General features: G+C 38.8%; 1 protein-coding gene across 2 annotated transcripts in view; it reads right to left on the reverse strand.

The window, feature by feature from the left end:
- EIF2B3 (eukaryotic translation initiation factor 2B subunit gamma) overlaps positions 1-22821 on the reverse strand; it is a 99556-nt gene that overhangs the window by 59123 nt on the left and 17612 nt on the right. For both annotated transcript variants that reach the window (XM_068198594.1, XM_068198593.1), the window contains exons 3-4: positions 19695-19854; positions 14212-14323 (exon numbers count right to left, since the gene is read on the reverse strand). In XM_068198594.1, coding sequence (XP_068054695.1) covers positions 14212-14323; positions 19695-19854 — 272 coding nt within the window. The remainder of the gene's footprint in view (positions 1-14211; positions 14324-19694; positions 19855-22821) is intronic.

The raw sequence follows: 22821 nt of genomic DNA on the forward strand, positions 1-22821 counted from the left end.
AAGACTGGGACCATTCTGTCTGTGGTTGTAGACTGTTTCAATATTATCCAACGGCATAAACGAAACTAGTGTCAAAATTAAGTTTTAAATGGCTTGAGGTTTATAGGAATTAAAGAAGGAAAAATTAAATTTGAAACTCTGCTTGTTTACTAGCACTAATTAAATATGCCAGATTTCTGGGCAAGCTTCCTAGCCTGTGGCTACTACGTTACTGGCTTGTAAAACAGTCAACAAGTGCATGCGTACAAAGCACAAATACAATAACAGATTTCGTGTACAATCCTGCCCTTAGTTTATAAAGGAAAAATGTATTAGAACCAATCTGTAACCATAAAGACCTGTGCTAACCTTCTAGACTATGCTAGTAATATAAAAAAGGCCCAAGTCTACAATGGCTGCTTTTGCAGAGACAGTTAAAAAAAAGTAAACACAGAGAGAGGCAAGAAGCAATAAGCATAACAAAAATTAAAATGAAGCCTTAAAGACCAGTTTACTTCCAAAAATTCCATGCTTCTGGGTTCTGCTCTCAAAATAATTTGCTATTAAAAATAAAAGGGAGTTTTAACAGTGCAACAGAAGAGGTAGGTCTGATTCTTCACACCACAGAAGCTGCACTCTTCACAAATAGATTTTATTATTATATTAGACTTCACTAGAAAATAGCTTTATTCTGAAAATCTAGAATTGCACATTTAATGGGAGCATGGACCATATCTTAAGTGTACAGTCCTTTACACTCTATACTTTTAAGACAGGTAATATCTTTGTGTTCTACATTTTAAAGGAACCAGCACAATGAGCTCATAATCTGTGAGAAAACTAAAACAACCAAGAAACAACAAACTGAAATCAATCTCAGGAAAAAAAGGAGTCTCTGGGGACAGAACAAAATGCAATGGCAGCTGTATCACCCCTAGGTAGGTAGAGAAGGAAGAAGGAGGGACAGTAAGAGCCCATCACCTAAACACTGTTCTTTGCACACCCTTCTTTCAGGAAAAGCTCCCCATTTACCTTCTGTGCCTGAAGCAGCTGTTTCTACAAAAGCAGCAAACAACTCTTAATAAAAAAACACTTGTGGACAATTTGCTGCCTTAACAGCTTTAACGTGAAAAGCCTTTCACAGCAACTCAAATTAATGTGTGTTCCCACTGTACAGTAGTCTTGCTCAGCTTTAAGGAAACCAGGAATTATGCTTCAATAAAAATTCAGCCACACAAATATTCTGCTGTAAAAAGAGGTATAAACATTATAACCCTTCAACTTCCAGAATCATGTACATGAGGCAAAGGGAAATGATATAAAAATAACTAGGTTTTTGTTTATATCTCTGATTTAGAAGAGCAATTCCAGAAATGAAATTGCTTCCACAGAGGCATTGATTTAATTAGTCTGCATAGCATGCTTTATTTGTTCTCAAACCTCTGACGTACATTGATAAAAAAGAAAAAAAAATACACAGTGGACACACACAAAATAATTGCCTAAACTTTTTCTATGCCAGATGCAAGTAGGAATTCTCAAACACACTTTCAAGGGCTCTTCCCTACATGCAAATGATCCTTTTTTAATGTACACAAACTATGCATGTTTTCAATTAAAAACATGACTGGATCAATTGGATCATATATTTTTGCAAACCAGCCAAAAATCAAACATAAACTGAAGCCATGAAGGAATTTCTGGAAGTACAAACCATACTACAATTCTACTTCTGGCAACGAGAAACACCTCTCATTTTCAAACAATGCTAGAGCTGACAGCAGTGCACAAAAATATGCTGTCATTCAGCAATGAAATAACTACATTAACAAACAGTACTCAGAAGCCTAAAAACCCCTAAGTGGTCAAAATCTTAGCTTAGCAAATAAGCCCACTACGATCAAGTAACAGCAGAACACTGCCTTCTTGTTTTTTGGTAACTCTTAATCTCAATTTTGGGTCTTACTATTCAACAGGATGAAACCATGTGCTCCTCAGAGACATGAAAAATGGATTCTCTTCAGGACACAAACAGTGGCAGGGAGGGTGACGATTTTGCTTAAAGTAACAAACAGGACTACTATGAATGGGCTCTCATACTTTTTTTCCCCATTGCATTTTGATTGCCATGAGTACAGATGCTGCTTGTCTTATCTCACAATAGATTTAAAAGCCAAAACATACCAGATTTTTGGGAATGAATATTCAACTGTGTGTGTAAGTAAGACATTATTCACTTTTAGAGACAACATCCAAGTTCAAGTCACTGTCTACCTTTAATGAATACTTCTGAAGCTCATCAATTTTTCTGCTCTTTATAACCTCATTTAATTTTCCCGATGCGTGTAGCACCGAGCAAGCAGGGATCAACAATTCTGACAAGCAAACTTACACAGAGAAGTGAGATCAGCCTTTGCAAAGACACAGGCACAACATCTTTCCATTGTGCACACTTGCAGCTCTCTTTAACTCTCCTGTGTGCACAGCAACCAGGTGGTGGCCTCACATCACCTTCCCAAAACCCCTGTTCATTTTGAGCTTTTGGATGCTGAACAATTTGGTTCAGCTTCCACCTCTTCACCATACAATAACTTTTCAGGCACTGCCCAATGATAAAACATTCACAGGTCAGTGTATCTAGAACTTAGGAAACAGTCATATCCTAAGATAGCTAAGACTCTGGATATTTCCACTGAGACATGAATTAACACTCATGGCCATTTTTTTATTGCCATTGGAAGAGCATTGAAACCAGCAGTAGATATGCAGACATATGGCAGGTAGCAGACTGTAGCCTTCCAGAAGTCTTGAGTGGAACTTGTGAGTCACTTCCACTGTGAACACAATGTGCTTTCATGTATGAAAATTAAGAAGTCAAAGTAAAATGAACTTTTAAATTATTGTGCTGCAGTTTGCAATGATCTTTCACTCATACTCAGTACCAGACACCTCTCTCATATTGACAAGCTCATATCCTTTATTCCACTGCCTCCAAGGTGGTGAATCAATCAGATAGAACTTAGAAACACAGAAATGAAGGAGCAGGTGAAGTGACAGATTTCTTTGCAGCAGGCTCCTGAACTGCAAGGTTATTTCAGCTCTGGAGGTCTGGCATTTCTGCTGTTCGTGGCATTCTTGATTTACAGGTTCATTATAACTTTGTTTATGCACACAACCTTTATGAAGCCACTATTCAGTAGGGAGTATCACTTTGTTTTATTACCATAACCTGTCATTCAGAAAACACTCACTCCTTCTGTTTATGGATAAAACTGACATTTAAAAAAGTGAAGAAGTAGATCATACACAGCTGCTGAAATCAATTTGGAAGATGTTTTACAACAGATTGCTTGCAAAAATATCTGTCATGTTTTTAAAATGTTTAGGAGAAATGAAAGTAGTTAGTCTTTGGAGTGATCACCTTCTAAAGGGAATTACTTTTCTATTGTGAAAATAAACTATTTGAGGAATTATAAAAGATTATACTCTTGCTTGATAATTGTATTCTGCTGGATCCTGAAAGTGCTGGCCAAAGTTATACATACGGGTAACAAAACCACAGTTCACACCACAGAATTTAAAAGCTGCCATCAGGTGGCCAAACTGGAAGAGAAGAGCAGCAAATAAATGCAAGAATTGAGGAAACATAAACATCACTTTTTCTCCTTTATGCAGAACAATATGGACCTGACAAAGCCCAGATGACACAAGGGTTTCTGCAGCAGGACTGGCTCCTCCCAAGGAGTCCTGGTGCTATTTCCTCAGGACACACAAGCCCCTGGGCTGCTCTGCCCGCCCGCTGCCAGCCCAGCCCTGGCAGCCCTGGGGCGTCAGCTCAGGGGCACCGCTCGGCCCTGCCAGACTCACGTCAGCATTTGTAGAACCTGTTCGGATGCATGCCAGGAGTCACACACCTATATACAAATCCCTGCACACCCAGGAGGAGCGGCTTGTTAATGCAAAAGAAAATAGATTTCATTTTTCACTGCATGTCCAGTGCCCTTGTAGAAATAAAAAGAAAAAAGGGAGAATTAGTACATTGAAAGGGAACTAGTGACAGTGGAATGGTAAGAACAGCAGTGCATAACAATGTAACACACAATACACCACACAATAATAAATACTACTGGCATCTGACATGTAAAAATACAAGTGCTGAAACTGAAAATCTGGGTTCAAACATGACCTGTAGTTCAGGCTGGATGAAGTGTTAGATCAGCTGTTTCCTGCAGGTCATTTTAACGAGTACTATTCTGACTCAGAGTGTGGGAAAGCAACAGCTAATACCCTGTTCTCAGAGCAGCATTTTACATTTACTCTACTGACATACATGTTCATGAGTTATGCCCTTATGAAACAGGAAAGAAATATTGCATTAATTTTAAAAAGCAAAGAAAGTGTGAGATACTAACATTAAGTGGATTTCTCAAGCTCACAAAGCCAAATAGAGAGGTGAGACCTCTTTGTGTATAAATTACAAGGCATTCTTAATGCAAACAGGTGATAACACACCAATTTGTATGAAGTTTATCCCTTCCAGCATCAGATCTCCCAGACAACTCTTCCTCTGTAAACACAAGGGTCGCTTATTTTAATGGTTCTCTACAACAAAAAGATTAACACTTCCATTTTTTTCAAAAAGAACAGATTAAAAGGAAGTAAGGTCAGACAACTTTTCTGCAAATATTTTAATTCAACAGTTGTCTAGGACAGTAAAAGTAATTTTTTACCCCCAGGCATAGGGTCACCTCTACCACATATGAAGGCTTGAAATCTACATAATATCCCTAGTATTGTAACATTTTTTCAAACAACTATCAAGAACATTAAAAAAAAAGGCTAAAGTCTGTTTTTTTCCAGTATGCTTCCTTCCTATAGCAATGTAAATCAGAGAACACACAGAATCCTGTGTTCTAAAGCTACACTACAGTGGGGGGTACATCTAAAACAAACACATGCAAAGGACATATTCCTTAAATATGAAATATATACTATTTTCTCAAAGGGTAAGATACAGAAAAACATACCAGCAAGCACCAATTTGTCTCACTGATCTATCCCCTCAATAGCCAGAAGCTACTTTTAAGTATGCTGACTTAACACAGGAATCTGAATTGTATAAATCAATGTCTCAATTAACATTTTGTTTAGGAAGAGTTAGGAAGAAAAACAGAATGTAATCATTTGCTAGCACAGTGGCTCCAGAGGTCTGGGAGTGTGTGCAAGAAGAATGGAGTTGAATGTGGGAAGGGTCCATTATTCTTTCAATAGCGTCTGGTGCTGCAAAGAATGTACTTGCATACTTTCCTACTGGAAAAGCTTAAGTCTTCAGTAGCTCCTTGGTCTGGGAAATGGCAGGCACCCAAGTACAAACCCAGGGATCTAGGAACAAGATCTACCTGAAGAACAATATTTTTCAAGTGGCCTTAGAAGTGAAAAATGGCCATAAAAAGAAGTCTCATTTCCCAAGGGATTTTATTCCTTCTGTCTGGCTGCTGTTTGTCAGGTGCTGTTCCACACACACATCCTCAGCACATTCTAAAACAAGAATGGAGTGAGGGCCTCTCTAAAAATAATCACACTTGCTGAAAGACCAGCCCTGCATAACAACAGTACAAACAGAAATCAGACTTCTTGCCCAATACTTTAGTTGAAATTTATGGCACCACTGGCCATGATTCTGTTATTACTATTCTACCTGGCTAAGGCTCAAAGTCACAGAAGTGGGAATTTCAGAAATGATGTAGCTCATCTGGGGAAAAAAAACCAACTGAAAAAATTACTTAGTTCTACAAATGCTGTACCAAAGCATCAGTGAATAAAGCTATATATTACACACATATGTTTACATATATGAACACATACACCATAGAGATAGGACAGAGAAGTTAAGGACACACATGGCCTCCGAAATTATATTTAATGCATCACCTTGGGAATAATAAAGCAAAGGGGAGGAAAATAAAATCAAAGGGAATACTAGAAAACAGTCTCTGGTGCTCTTGCAAATATCACCAGCTGCTGGATGATTTATATGCCGAAAAACTAGAAGCTGAGCTTTAACTTAAATTTCCCTGCTTTCTTACTGGTTTTGCTTCCAACCCTAGGAGTTTAATTAAAGTCCATCAGCCTTTTCTGAAGGACATAAGTGATTCCTTTTTTAAATCTTCCTGTACTGACGCAGATTTTTTAAACTATTGAACTTACACCAACCTGATTATGAATACACACACACACACACACACACACACATTTTTAAGAAGGTTAAAGAATTTCAAGATGATCAACCCAAGAAATACCAATAGCTGCTGCTGGCCAATATGCAGATATGCAGGTACATACAACTTATACTAAAATGAGTAATGGGGCAAGATACAGCATTCTGTATTGTCAGTTCACACGTCAAGATCTAATAGCTACCTCCTCTTCATTCTTAACAGAGTACACAGTATTTGGTGACTGGGGAAGGAGAGTTCTACAAGAAATCTCCAAGAAAAGTGGATAAGCAGTTTTACTGCTTGTAAAAGGAATCCCTCTCTCATCTTCTCTTGCTTTCTCTAGGGAAATGGTACAATAAATTTGATGAAGAAAGGAAGGATTTAAAGCCAGAGAAAATTAGGATTTCTCTAAGCAGAAACATGCTGCCCTTAGGAATAGATCTCTGCTATTTACTTGATCTACTGGAAGAACTCCTGGGGAGCATGTCTTAGCAAGAGAAAGGAAAGTTTGCTATGCTCTTCATTTCCTGTGTAATTCCAGAAACTGCCAGCACAATGCTGTTTGGGGAGAACCACACTACAGCTATTCAACAGGGAATTCGGCATTGTATTCTGAATGAATGGAAACTTTCTCAAAGATATATATTTGCTGCAACTAAAGTAGAATGCAAACCCAGTAAGGATGTGAGCCCACATACACCTTCAATCAGCTAATTGCAAATTGTGACTCTTTCCATTATGACTTTCGCAATTCTTCGCAGTGCGAAACATCACAGTAAATCACCCGGGTTAGAGTTCACAGGAGCCACGAACTAAGTGCAATAAATCAGCACTAAAAATATCATGCAACTGCAGTTCAGCTGATACCAAGTGTAGCTAATTTTAATGGAGAGGCTATCACTTTTATGCATCCTTGCAAATTAACGATTTGGGGTCTCGGTGAATAGGATAAAGGAAAGACTCTCTGAAATTTGGATTTCTTAGAATAAACTAGATGAATGGTTCCCTGCAAAAATCCCAGGGGTATTTCCCTCCTGCCACTGCAAAATCCTTCTGCTAAGTATGAAAATTTAAAGGACTGAAAATGCATCAGTAACACAGAACAGTAAGGGAACCACAAACTTTGGCTGGGTTCATGAGCCAGAACCTCATCCCCAAGCAGAATCAGACCTTTTAACTGAAGAGGAACAGTCACATGCCTCATTTCACCCTTACTTTGCTTTAAACTAGGCTGTTTCCTCCCCCGCCATATTCCACATTGGCTGATAAATTCCCCAACGGCGGGTGTTAACTAACTCTGCATTCCAGTCTGCTCTGCGTCATGGAGTTCCACGTCCCACTGATGAGGAACACATGGCGGACATGTGGTAGGGGAGAGCCTGACAGCGCTCACACAAGCAGGGATAACTCCTCTGACCTTTGGCTTTTTTTCTCTCTGTACCATCCCAACTGCACAATGAGAACTCTGTGCCCCTCCGTCGCCTACTGGTCACTCTGGGATCACTGGACACAAGCTGAAACCCTAACATTTCAACAGGCAGCTACACTGAATATACATTATGGCTGAAAATGTATGTTGAAAGCAAGCAATTGATCGTTCTGTGTCTCTGCCCTACGCAAACCATCCAGAGGAGTTTTTGACCATACAGGTTACATCTGGATCAACTGGGGTAAGTATGTCACAAAAAAGAACTATGGCTATGCCTCTTCATCAACTCTGTGAAATAAGGTTACTCAAAGCCTTGCTAAAAAGTACACAGTGGCAACTGTATTAAAGCATTAAGTTGTCTTTCTAAAATGAACAGATCATTTCTCATCTTTTTAGGACCTGAGCCTGGCTTAGAGTAACAATGAGCTTCAACTTCAGTGTTGTCCAGACTGAATGACTCATGCAGAGTTACCAAGTCACATGGACTCGAGGGTGTCCAAGCAATACAGTCATCCCTTCCTCCTTCAAAACCTCTGAAAAGTAAAACCGAATCACAGGCTAAGTGCTGGTCTGAGACCGCAGCAGACAGACAGACAGACAAATGACTAATGGCAATCCATGCAACATACATTTACTGCCGATTAGAAACCAAATGCTGAGCCTCAAGCTCTCTGCTTTTAGCCTTATGTGTACTAGAACACTGGCCAGAATCCTGCAGTAAAATGAAAGCCATTGACAATAAGCCTTTCTATAACTACATTCAACAGAAGCTCCTGCTAATATTCCAGATTCTGAGATTCATGACCTCTTACCTGTACAAGCTGTCAAGACACAGCATGACCTTACTTTTATAAATAGCACCTGGATATGCTGTACTTCCTTTCAACCCCCCACCAATGTATGAATAAAATAACATGGCAGCAGCAAAACAATAAAATCCTATGGAAGGAACAGTATTAAATTCAGTAATAGCACTATGTTCTTTAAAATAGAAAGTCAATGTCTCACTAACTGCTTTTATACTATGTTCACATTTATTGTAGAAGTGTAGCATATAAAAGCACCAAATTAAATAGTTTTCATTATACTTGGCTACATACTATTTTAGAAATAGTAAATATTTTTTAAATGCTCCATTTCTGAAGTTAAAGGCTACACTCATCCCCAACAAATTTACAGAAAAAGCAGAACAAGTTGAGCAAAGTTTAAATGCATAATAAAAAGGGCAAACTTTCTGAGAAAATGAATGCCTTCTAGTTACAGCAGCTACTCTTAGTGAGCTGAGAAACTAAACAGCCATGTAAATCCTACTCAGGGCATCCTGGCAACATGTATTCCAAACTCATGTCTCAAACAACAACTCCTCTTGGGTCAATATCTTTTTCTGAAATGTTCAGCAAAACCCTCTTTTCTAAAGAAATATGATTGAAGCTACATCAACATTTTAAAAGTGTGATTATAGTTTGAGAAGTTAGTGTGTAAAAGTCACACTCTTTTATTCAATAGACTTAGCTCCCTCATTTTGATTCAGTCAGATCCACTTGCTTTACTGGCTAAAAAAACTTTTTACAGCTTTCTAAATTCCTATTAGTACTGTGAAACCAATTCAATTCTGGGAAGGGGAACCAGATTCTTTTCTGGCTTATGCATCTGTAAAAGGATTATTACCTAAATCAACACATACAATTTCTATTTTTTGATAGGGGAGCCAGAAAGAATGTTACTTATTTTCTGGATGCTAGTCAGAAAATTTTATTTTTATTTGTGAGAAGAGCAGACCTAGACTAATTGAAAGAGCAGATTTGGATCAACAGAAAAGACATCCCTCTATAGATGTCATATTTAGAGAAAAGAAGTTATATCCAACAACTTTCTATGGTATTTCTCAAAATACTACTTGAATGCAAAGGAAAATTAGTCAGAAAACTTTGCTAATATGAAAACTCCTGATTTTTCAAAGAGAAGACCACTATCAAAACTAGGAAGTGTATTCATTCTGTACACAGCTGAGACCAGCAAAAATTTTTTGCTCCCTAATCTGTCCTGAACTGCTCCTCAGGATTTTCCTATTGAGTTGCATTACTGCATTTCCCACTTCCCTGCCAGTGGCACTGCTTGTGGGGACATCTCCCAAATGCACAAAGAAAACAGAACCAAGTTATCAAAGTCCTGCTGTTTAATCTATCAGAAGTCATGAAGCTATTTTTGACACATGTGGCTTATGGAGTACTCAAGTCCAACTGGGCATAAGCTCAGGGTGGTGGCCCTCTTCCATCAGCACAGCTGGATCTGGTACAGGACATCTGCCCATGATTTAGTTTAGGATGCTTCACATTGTAGAGCATCTGCCTATACCAGTGTCATTCCCAGCCTTTCAAAAGGAAATACATTTTAAAAGAGAAAAAGAACCACCATAGGAGTAGCAGAGTATTTCAGAGATGCCAATTTCCCAAGAACAACATTTTTAGAGAGCAGAAACATTAAGGAAGTTGCAGCATGTTTATATATGATCCACTTATTTAAAACAAATTATCAGCAGGAAAAAAAAAAGAGAAAAAGGACTATATCCCAAGGCAACAGAAGGGAAATCAAGTGTATCAAAGCTGTTTCTGAGCTACCTTTACCTACCACATGGCAATGCTAACTTTTGAAATTATACTACACCATTTGCAAGGAGAAAAGGAAGAAAAAACTCCCCAATCTTACCCCTCATTTTTACAAAATTACCTTAAAAACAGATCTGCATCATTACTTTAAGGTTACTAATGTTAGTGCTATATATACTTATAGATGAGGTATTCCATCCTGTCTGAAGCACATGAGGTAATAAGTAGCTGGAATTGTCATGGTGATTTATTAACATATTCTCTAGGAGAAGCCCTGCACCTGCATCTGAGCAGACAGAACACCCACGAAGGCTGAACTCACCCCTACACAGCCCACAAGATCTTAAAAGGAAATGCTCCAAATTTAGACCTGCTCCAACAGGTGTCTTTTACTGTTTCACTTTGCATGACCATAAATATCAGAGGTGGAGCAAAAAGCTCCCTGTCCATTGTAATTGTGCTTTGAAAACAAATACCTTTGCCCCCTCCCAAAGCAGAGGCAGCAGCTATGGAATTCTCATCATTTCCTCACTCCTTCATCCTGTCAAGACCCAAGTCAGAGAGATGTCACCGGCAAAACCAGGCTCCAGGGATGAGCACATAATTTTATTTTTTTCTCTTCAAAGGGCCCTAAGCTGGCTCTGAAACATCCCCAAACTGTATTTCTTTCATTCTAGTATCTCATCTTGTAGCTATTTGCCAAAGTGAATGACATGCACAGGCTGTTCATGGCTTTTTATAAGCTCTCATTACCCAAACAGGGAACCATTTCCTTGAAAATGCTTTCCCCAGCAGCATTAGTCTCTCTAGGCACCACCAATAAATTTGTCTTTTGGCTCAGCCTGTTGCACTCCAAAACGTGCCTGAATAGATGTATTTGATATTGTTTTCCACTTGTTTACTGAGGAAGGATGCTACCTGTGGGAATTGTCATCAGGGTGATTAACAGCACAGGGAAAAGAAAAGATAATTTTACCCGCCAAGTTGAAAGCTTTGCCAGACTTGCTCCGGCAAGCAAAGGAGCAAAATCCACACTCCTTTCTGTGGTGTAACAAGGAGATGCAGTCCCAAACCCAAATGGCTATCCAGGACTTACAAAACCACAACACAAATCAAAATAACAAATCTGGAAAAGAAATCCTAACCAAACTGAGAAAGAGAATAACAGGTTACACCATGAGCTTAGAAATTCCACTAAAATGTTTCATTTTGTAACACTTCCACTACAAAACACCCGGGTCAAGAGGAAATAAATATTTAATACTCAAAAGGTACTCAGGAGAAGGTGTTTTCCCCTGTCCCTCCTCACCAGCTGCTCTTTTATGGCAGGAAAGTGAAGAGCATGAAATCCAATGATAGGAAGAAGGCAAAGGTCAGGAAAAAGGTTTTTCTTCAAGGATTTAAATTAGCGTTCTACAGTTTTGTGTGTTTTGTCAACACAACTTCCCTCCTGTGAGAAGGGGAAGCCAAAGGGCCTTTGAACCATTTCTGTATGGGGTCTAGATTTTTACCAGTAACAAGATTCCTAGCTTTAAAGAAAAGCTCATCTTCTCTCTTCCCATTCCTTTCACCACTCCCTCCCTGTCCCTCCTTCCACACCCCTCCTTAAAAAGAGGAAAAAGAAAATAGACAAAGGATCTGAAGAACAAAACAAGCACTGGAGGAGTTCTAGAGTTCATGTAACGAGACCACTATAGCCCTTCAAAGGGACCATTAAAAGCAAAACAAACAAAAGCAACACCCTCAAGATGTCTATTGTATTTTACAGAGGAACAAATGAGTTTACTGGAAATTCTCCCACCATCTTGCCACAAAGTCTGTTATTTCATCAAAATAAAGTCCAGAGATCAAGAAACAGCCAACATGACAGCTGAAAGTCAGTCACATCAAGTGATCCACAAAGAAAATGAGATAGGGCTTGCTTTTTTTTTCATTTTTTTCTCTTTCTTTAGTATGATGTATTAAAAAAAGACTTCAAAGACTGTTTCAAGCGTCGCTTTTGTTTCTCACGTGAAAAAATCAGGGGTTGAGCAGGTCTAGACAACTCAGTGGTTAAAACACCGTTAGCTGCCAACACTTTGTCTTCCTAGAGCTCCCACAGTTGTTGTTACCCTGGATTTGCCTCAAATGAAATTACTTGATGATTTCCATATATATTTTGCTTCCCTCAGAGCTTCTCAAAGATGGCAGCTGTAGGACAGAGGGAGCACACCAACATTGACAGTTGGCAGCTTCAGATGTCAGAGGCTCACCCAGGTACGGGTACTGGCCCAATACTTCTGCTTGATGCTTCAAAGCATAATTTTTATTTATTTTTTTATTCCTTTTAACACTTAGCAAGTCTTTTTTTGTTCTTCTACACTATCCTAGCATCTTTGAGCTTTACTTGGAGGGTGGCTAACACTTTACATTTGCTTTCATAGCTGTGCATGCAAGAACTACAGGGAGACAGATTTTTATCCCATCTGTATATCATCAGCACTCCATTCACCAAATCTCAAACAGTAATGCTTAAGATCTGCTGAAGACAATATAACTGAACAGGTGCTACTGAGGGCAAAGTTTAGCTTGCAGGATAAAGCCTGATAAATTTAGCTATAGGAATGAGAATTCCCTGGTTAGATGAACCTGTAAAATCAGGGGTCAACTAAGATCACATATGTTACAGCAATTTATAAGTCATTATACCACAGCCACCCTCTAGTGCCAGAAGGCAGCCATAAAGACAAGCTTGTCACTAACATTAGATAAAATATTCCTCCCCTAGCCCAAAATAGATCTGTTAGTCTTCATGTGCACAAACCCACAGAATGCATCAGTGATGAACTTCCTCCTCTTTACAAATCAGCTGCTGTGCATGTAGAGAAGGCTTGCCTGCAGCTTGGTCCTTGCCATGCCCAAGATAAGCCCAGGAGAGAGCCAGTGGAAACATGCTGGGACAGCATTACAACAGTTAACAGGGCCCACTCTTGATCACCTTCCTTCTAGGATAATCCTTAAACTCAGGCAGAGGTGGTGTCATCTTTCCACGGGCACAGAGCATCTCCCTCACATCTGGTAGCGGGATGTTCAAGGAAAGATTACACTGAGCTGTGGCCTACAGCACACACCAGAGGCATTTTCACAGCAGAGATTTATCTGAGAGCAGACCCCAGATGTCTGCATCCTTGACTTAAAAGGTCCACATGGATGAATTCCCAGATCTCAAATGGCTGTTCCACAGGTGTCTCATCTCACAGAGGTGAAAGTCTGACTGTCAGCCTGGGACAAACTACAAAGGTTGGCCTCTCAAGGAGCCAACACAGCTTTGAGCAGAACACGTCAGACAACGTGTGCCTGAGAAAACTAAAATCACTGTACTGGAGAGCATAAAGAACAAGTCATCTTTCCTTCTCCTGCTAATGGATATGAATTACACAGTGCAGAAAGCTCAGCTTGTCTGGCATATTTGATAAATTTATCCAAGTCCCCAGTGAAGTTTAATGGTGGATATAGGATGGTTTCTGTAATGAATCTTTTGGGGCCTGGAAAGACAGCTGAGATTTTGTGCCTGAAATGCCTAAGAGGGTCATGAAATCCTGAGAGCCTCTCATGGATACTCCTCAAATCCATCTGGGACTCAACCAACGAGACTAGCATTTCATTTATGGAATAGGACCTATTTATTTATAGGTCTAACACTTCACAGTCTCTGAATCTAAACTGTATCTGACCTATTGCAATATAGGTTTCATTTCAAGTAGAGTTACTTTTTCATGCATTCCCTTTCTTTCCCTGGAATTTTCCCTAATAAAGGTATAAGACAAGCCTATCAGTTGGTTCCAATGATGTAACAATAAAATACTGCTCCCTGAATATTGCAAAAGTGGCTTTTCCTCTTCCCTTCTCACCCTACTTTGTCTTTAACCACCTCTCTTACTACACAATTATTTTATCTCATCCCAAGTTCAGTTTCTATTACAAGGACTCATGAGCTTACTTCTGAAGGATGGATCTTTTAATGACAAGTTCTTCATCCAAGTCAGCTTCATTAGCCATGAAGAGCAATCTTTTTCCTGTGTCATCCACTCCAATGAAGTCGCGCTGCTCCACTGAAGTAGAAAATCAAACACAATCATTATATATTCTTATGCATTTTAATGCAGGCTGGAAAGACAAATGGGACATCAACCACCCCCAAAATACAAACTCCAAATATCCCAGCAAATCCATTAATTTAATAAATATTGTTGATAACTTTTTCAACTTCTCTTCAGTTGGGGTAGCTGATATATATCATGGGATTCAAAACATTGGCCCTGAAAGGTTTGTGCATCCTTTTTATGAAGATGCCAACTACAGGTCCTGACATGCAACACCCAATTTTGAGCTGTGCTTTCCTTTTCTCTTTTTTTAATAAAACCCCCTGCTACCTGAATTAAAACAACAACAACCTCAAGGCAAAAAGCAAGTTCTTCAAATCCAACATTCTCATAATGTCACTCCACATCAGAATTAGGGGGTCTGGAGAGGATTATGATTTCAGTTAAGACGTAAGTATTTTGCAACTCATCTATTTTAGACAAATATCAATAGGTAAATCACAGACACAGAGAAAAGTATAGATTCTAGGACTAAAAAGTATAAATTCTAAGTATAGATTCTAAAAAGTATAGCTTCTAAGACATGGATGTTTCTGGGTGGGTTAACTTGATTTAAATATCTTTTTATAAAATTGTCTACCAAGAGAATACCTAACACTCACATGTATTATTGTGGCAATCAGTGACTGTGCATCAGCAGGGACTTTGGCCTACTGAAATGCAAAGCATTTATTTTTTAACAGCTTTCCACAACATCTGAATACAGTGGTGGCAGCTCATTCTAATTTTCATTCTGCAGTTGAGCCACCACTCTGGTGGCAGCCATATACTGATATTTACAGACACAGGCTGTACAAAAAAGCCACAGCACAATTTTAACAAAAATATTTTTTCTCCTAATAAATACTATTATTTTGGGACACACTGGCACATATTTGATCTCCTAAGTTCTATGCCTAATTCTCTTAAGATCTTTTTCAGACAAACTATTTTTGACTTTCTTTTTCCCCGTTCAGGCCCATCCCTTGTTTTACTTATACCTGTTCTTTCAGAGTTACCACAGTAATAACTACTGTTAAAACAGTCAAATCTATGCAGCTGTTGAAAGTTCTCCTCTGCAATCTTTTATTCAAGTGATCAAGCATACCCTCCTTCAGAAAATCCCCAACCCTTCTCAGAAATTCATTACACAGCAAACAAATACAAAAATAGGCCTGAACATCTAACACCATGACAAAATAAGAACAATTACGATAAAACTTACTTGCTGTAAAATCTCAGAGTAAGTCTTGGAAGCAGTGCCTATTTTCATTCTGTGGAGGGCTGTGAAGTTTGAGATTAGGGGTGAATGAGCCCTCACATCTGCCACCTAACTGTGGTCTCCTGACAGGTTGGAAATACAGCAGTGACTGACTTTGCTCCATCGAGGCACCAACACTTCCCTAAAAGTTCAGGTCCTGCCTGCCCATCTCCTGGCTGTTCTTATATTGCACTGCTACAGCAAAACTCCATGCAACAGGAAAAAGGGAAAAAAACAACTTTAAGAGAGTAGGACCAGGTACATGACTACATGACTGACACCAAACCAGTTGCTCTTGCTTGTGTGGATAGGTAAGAAACAAACAGTGAAACCATAAGAGTGCACTGTGGGATTTTTTGTAGCAGATGCCAGGTCGGGTTTCTCCTTGTACACTGGCAATGAACAACACCACTTCGGTAATTTAAAAAAAGACAGAACTTATATAGTAAAATGGAGGAGCAGACACATTACTAGCTCACAAAACCCCGGCAAGAACTATGAGAAAAGTGTTAAAATGACAGTAACTTAACAAAATCATTTAAAGTATAAAAATGAAATGCAGGATGTGTTTTGCCTCCTCACAATAGATAAATAAGGACTTGACACTGCTATTGCAATATATTAATTATCTTACAAATTAGATCCCCATCAATTTTAAGGGCTTTAATGATCTAAAGAAATTATGACATCACAAGAGACTGTTTAAGTACTTTAGTGACAAAAATAAATAAATTTCAGTCATATTTTTAAAAATGCTTTTTAATCAATCATAATTAACTGACACTTGAGGAAAAAATACCTCTGTTAAAGACTCAGTATCCCCATCCTTTCAATTAAATGGAGAGGATTTCAAAGGATGCAGCCTTCAAGACCACCAAGAGGTCTTCTGGCAAACACAGAGAATACCAGTAATGAAATGCTTGCTGCTTTCTAGACAAGAAAAATAAGCAGGAAAGAGTCACCATCCCCATCTTTTCTGCCTTTCTTTATACAAAGAAAGGTTCAGACATTATTTTCCACTCCATCCCTTGCAGGTCATCTTTAAGCACATAGCTCCATTCTGGGTATCTGAATTCCTGACACTCTCTGTTTATTTGGGTTACTACCACTGACTAGCATTTTCATGTGTTTTTTTTTTATTACCATTGCTCTTACTGCTCAATTTAAAAAGCCAATGAGATTATTATTGTCACTATATGATCCCCAAAATATAAAAACCAATGAACTAGACCCTGTAATTTGCAGCTGAGTCAAACATCACAGGAAACCATCAGGATGAATTTATAGCACTTAACACACTGCAATTCATGCTAATTTAAGAACTGTTCTCTATATCATAGTTCTTGAATTTTCAATAATACCCCAAGAGCAACAACTCTGTATCAGATTCCATGACGTATGCGAAGTAACATCTTGTTGATCCTTCTCAAAAAATGAATTGCTTTGTAGGAACAGTGAAAAAATAAATCTAGTGGCTTGTAATGGGATCTATTTTCTAAGAGAAACACTTAAACAGTAGAGTCCAAGTACATAAAAACCTGTATGTGTCACAATTTGGAGAAGAAGCTAATAGTGCCACCCACTATGAAAAACTACCTAACATACTCCATGTTAGTATCTTGTCTTCGGGTGCTTATAAGCTTCACCAAGTTTTAACTTTCTGTGATGAAATTTCCAATGCCAGGTGCCTAGTTTAAGAGTAACATTTGAAAAACTTCAGCAAAAACCATTCAGCTGGTTCTAAGGCTAAGGAAAAAAAAAGTGTTTAGCATAAGTGGAAATGGTTTGGTGTCCCTTCCCTTGAAAAGCTCTAATCAATCTTTGAAAAACTGCAGGTTCACATGCTGTATTCTTCTCTAGCCTTCTATTTTTGCTGCAAATGTTCTGCATATTTTACTGGTAATGATAGATTGTTCCAATTCCTCAGCTCCTAGGACTAATCAAATAGCAGGTGCTACCTAAGGTTTTCTGTACCATCAAGTGGTAAAAGCAAAGCACACAAGCCACGAGGCTCCACAGCCATGCTGCAATGACTGTTCCAGGAGAAAGAGTTTAATCTGTTGTCTTTTTGCAGTCTATTTTTTACAAGGAAAAAAAAAAATCATAAACTCACGGGGGTGAGGGAAAAGAAAAAAACATAAAAACAAGGACAGGCTGGAAGGGACAGAAAACAGCCCCTGAAAACTACTGGAAAGTGTGACTGCCTGTTAAAGGACACTAGATGGGACAGCAATCAGAAAAGGGGAATATAGGCAGATAAATAAACTAGATGAAGACAAGAAGTCAGAAACAGGACAGAAGATGGAACTGGCAGTTCCATCCATCTTCAGTGAAAGAAAAGAGTAATAGATGACAAAGAAAAGCCAGGCTCTCAACAAGGATCCTTGAGGAAGGAAACTAAGGAAAGAGAACAAGAATGGAGGCTGGCGGCAGCAAGAAGCCAGATTACGCAAAGGAAGATGGATTAGCAAAGGTAATGCTGACAGCAATAGGGTAGATTTAGTCAAGTAGGAATGAAAGCCAGGGGGGGTCTGGTACTTCCCTCCTCCAGAACCTAGAGAAGAACCTAAGATTCCTGTCTTGGCCCTCCCCTGCTTTTAACAAATGACTAAAACAGGCCTGGTAGAGTTCATGTCTTATTGCAGGCAGTTCACAGGAAGCATGTCACTACTGCTGTCCATGGCAGCTCAAGTGGTGCTTTGCATGGGAGATCTTAGCATTGAGCCCCACAGAAAAACACCAGGGGTGACAGAACTCTTCTACATAATGGAATTTTAGTCTTTTCAAGTTTGGTCTTTTACAGATCTGAAAAAACACACAAATGTCAACAAGTCATGTAGGAAGAATTATGCTACAAAGTAAAGCACACCAACATAAAAAACAAGCAAAATAAGAATGCATGTACAATCTGATGTGTTTATATTTGCAAAGAGCCTTCAGATAATCTTGTTTATCCTCACAGACCTCCTCACCCCCACCCTGTGTGCTCAGAGCTCACATGCTGGGCAGCTCTATGATGTTTAACCACAGACTCATTAGTTTACAACTCCTGAATGCTCAACTCTCTGCTGTAGCAGTGCTCTTGACAATGTTTTATGTGCCATTAGCACTTAGACTGCCTTTTCAAAAATAGGGGAGTTAGAGCTGTTTGAGAGTCCAAGTACTAAATGCTTTCAGCCCTACTAACCTTACACGTTGCACCAGAAAAATCTTCATGCAGAGCCTGAGAAGTTTTCTTTTAAAAACGCATTTCCTCCACTTTCAGGCAACTGTTGGCTTGCATTTCACTCCTCTCTCAAACAGTTTGAAGCTACATTTTCTTACTTGTATTCCAGTAATGTCTCTGAGCTTTAATCAAGGACCAGGTCCCAGTAAGCTGCCAATAGTCAAGGCTTAGCATTTTAACAGATATCATTAACAGAAAAGGAAAAGTATGGTGTGGGAACAACTGTGTGGTATTTAGTACTTTTAGCATATAAGTAAAATGGGTATAATAGCCCTGCTCTGCCTTACAGCAGTGTTGTGAGAACAGATACATTAAAGATTACAAGGCATAAAGATATAATGGACAAGATAAGCATCTAATCAACTCCTTGAAATCAGTGGGAGTTTTGCCTAGCAAAAGGCTCCTGGATGTGATTTCAGAAGAGTAATTCACTACATACCATGAGAGGGGAGAATTTCTAGAAGTGCTTGTTACCCACCTAGTGCCAGTCCCTACAGACAGTGTAAAATTCCCAGCTATAATCTGGCTGATGCCTAGTGCTCTTGAAAAACCTAACGGTTTTAATGTTCATATGTAACAAAAATTCAGGGTTTCATCCAAAACTCACTGAAGTCACCTGGAGCTTTTCCCTTAACTCTTGTGAGCTTTGGATCACAGCCTGCAAGATTACACGAGTCTAATACTTAATTCTGAGCTGGAAAAAACCAAGTCACACCCTCACCAGGGAATCTGAGGAAAAATAGGGTATCCGTGCCTTTTTATTTCTTTTGCTCTGGGATTGATAACTGAACATATCATACATACCAGTGGTTTCTTGATAATTTATTGATAAATATGTATTCCTTCCTACATACCTGGCTTTTTCCTCCCTTTCTGTCCTGGTACCCCTTCTGTTGGCTCATGAGTTTTCTTCATCAACATGGAGAGAGAAGCATCATGTGTCCGAAAGAGGTCCACGACTTTGTATAAATCAACATCTGTGATCAGATCGCAGCTCAACACCAAGACATCAGTCTGTCAAAGAAGAAAAAAAACCAGCAAACCTTTCAGAGATACAAATTGCCACATATGGACTAGCATTTGAGCACCCAAAATCAAATACACACTTTAACTTTTTTCTTTTTTTTTTTAATTTACCACTGCCAAAAAAATAGCTCCTGGTTTTTATCAGTGTGCTTTTCTTGAGTCCTGCTGTTACTGTTATTTGATTAATGTGTTTCCAGCTCTGGACCATAAAGAATATGTGACCATCTAAATTATCTTCATCTGCTCCTAAGGACACAGAAGCCATGGCTTTCAAGACCAATAAGGAATTCTGCAGTAATTTCAGCAGCTACTTTTAGTTATATAATGAGGTAGAAAAGAAATCTTTCTGAAGAACTGTTTTTTAGCTGACTTTGCATCTGGCTACAAAGTGCTGGAAAAGATATTTAAACTATGTTATTTTATCGGGGGACAAAAAAACAAAGACTATCTAGGATGTGATTTACTCAGTAATCGCACTGCGATGGTGAGCTCAGTTTAGAAATACAGTTCCTAAAACCAGCAATACTCCACATTATAAGAAAAAAAAAAAGAATGTTAGGTCCTATTTAATAGGAGGCTTGTACTTAATTTTGATCTCAAAGGATTCCAAAATCCCTTATACAAGTTTTAAGAGAACTGCTGCACAAGTCACAGGAACATTGTCACATATGGAGCAAGGCACAGCAGCTTCATTAACGGTGGACACTATCACTATAATCCACCTAAAAACTCTTATTTACAAAAAATTTTCTATATTTCACATGGGTTGTGGGATAAGCTGCCAAAAACCTATGAGTTCAGCAATTAACTTAATTTAAACTAATCCTAACATAATATTTGTGCAGCATGGCTGACACAAAAATAGCAATTTCCACTTTTTGTTAACAATCAACCTTCTAAAGGCCTCTCCAGAAGACAGCGTTTCTTTTCTGACAGTTACCATTTTCACTTTCTCTGTTGCCATTTTCCATGCTAAGCCTCCCTGCAGTGTGACATGGCTGCCTAATTTTGTCTTTTTAAAAGACAATATTTAATGAGAGGGGCATTAGACAATACTTAGAAAAAACCTGAGTTAATCCATGGAGGATCGATCAGTAATTCTACTCTTACTTTTGAAAACTATCTTGGTTTAAAGCAAACTATTTCAGGATTGACCTCTCATTCCAGAGAGGTTTATTAAAGAAAAGCTTACTTTTTTATCTAACACAAGGAGATTCCACATTGTAGTTGAGATTAGCTGAGGTCTGGTATTTGCATTATTTGACAGGTTCTCCTATAACTGCTAGGCATTTTCATATGTTTACCAATAAGGTGTTGGAATTCACCATGTCACAAACTGTTGGAGCTGCTGATTTGGCATGCTATGCAAAAGGTCAAGCTCTTCCATTTTCATCTAATTTGTCCCCACTTTACTGAGAAACACCTGGCCACTTTACAGGAAGGAACAATCTGCAGGTTGAGAATTTTACACATTCAAAACCTGACTTGCATCACTCCCTTTTAACATATTTTCAAAATGTGTATTTAATATTACAGTTTTGCCCAAGGAAAGTGTTTTAATTAGCACTTCTCTAAAAAAACCCAACATGCACACATTGGAAAAAAACCCAACAACCCAAACCACTAAAGCGAGTTGCCCAGCACTCTGGAGCAGCCCTGCTCCAACATTCCAGGGTGCATAAAGAAAATAAGAAAAAAATTCAGCTTGGTGTGGAAGCAAATCTCCCGCTTCACAACTGTAAACTGTGAAGAAGCACATATTAAATATCCTGGAAAATCCTGCAAAATTTTCAGATATTCTGTTTTTACAAGAGCACAAATGAATAACAACATTTACAGAAAAGACCAAAAGGTATTCAAGACCCATATAAATAGACTTGTACTTTTCAAACTCACTTTATAGAAAAAAGAGATTGCCAGCTTCAAATCTAGATGCATTCGCTCCAGTGGTGAAAATAAGAAATAATCAAACGAGAGAGACTGACACCCCAATAGTCTTATACTAAGGAACAACTATCTGGACTTGTTAAACAAACCTTGTAATTATTTCACATTTTACTAAATGCTTTAATCTGTCACTAATGCAAAAACCCAACAAGCATTTCATAGTTCTGACCAGGCTCCTGGGTTTTTTCTCCTCCCTATAGGACAAGGTTTTTTGCAAAAACTGAATGCAAGACCCCTGAGGAGCATACGGGAACAGAACCACCAAATGTCTGGTTGCCATCTGTTCTACCCATTTACTCTCCCAATATGTAAATAAACGTCAGTGAGCGCAGGGACCAGTGAAACACACAGTTGCTCTGTAAAGCCCACATTTCTGCCTCTCCTCCTGATGAGCAGAGCAGTGGCCTCAGAAGCACGCTGAGAATACACCATGAAAGGCTCTTTTGGGACTTGACAGCTTCCCCTTTGAAACACCACCCCCCTCATAAATAAAGCCCTCACTGTCTAATGGATGCACTTTTTTTTCCAGTGTACAACTCCTGAACGAATAAACTAATGGCTGAATGAAAAAATAAACTATCCTAGAACCTTAGCAGAAGTGTGTGTTTTTCTTTACGTTTTCGAGGTGGGTGTAGAAGAAAGAAAATAAATGGTAGAACTTGTGGGTTTTTTACATATATACACACACCAAATAAATGCAGTGCACCCTTCCCAATGAGCCACTGATACAAAGAAGAGAAGTACATACTTACTACATGCACTCACGTGCTAACAAGGGCTATGTGAACATACTTGACTTCATGAATTATGCAAACGCCTAAGTACACACACATCTCTTAATGAAATACATGTAACAATGATTACATCAACCCCAAACTATTATACAGATGATAAGAATCAACATGAGCTGATTAAAAAAACCCCAGCAAGCACACACCTCAAGCAGAACAACTGCAAAGGAAAAAAATGCACACATGAACACACTCTCAACACGCATTACAACCACGG

The sequence above is a fragment of the Anomalospiza imberbis genome, chromosome 9 (genome assembly GCF_031753505.1).
Source record: "Anomalospiza imberbis isolate Cuckoo-Finch-1a 21T00152 chromosome 9, ASM3175350v1, whole genome shotgun sequence".
Classification (NCBI taxonomy): domain Eukaryota; kingdom Metazoa; phylum Chordata; class Aves; order Passeriformes; family Viduidae; genus Anomalospiza; species Anomalospiza imberbis.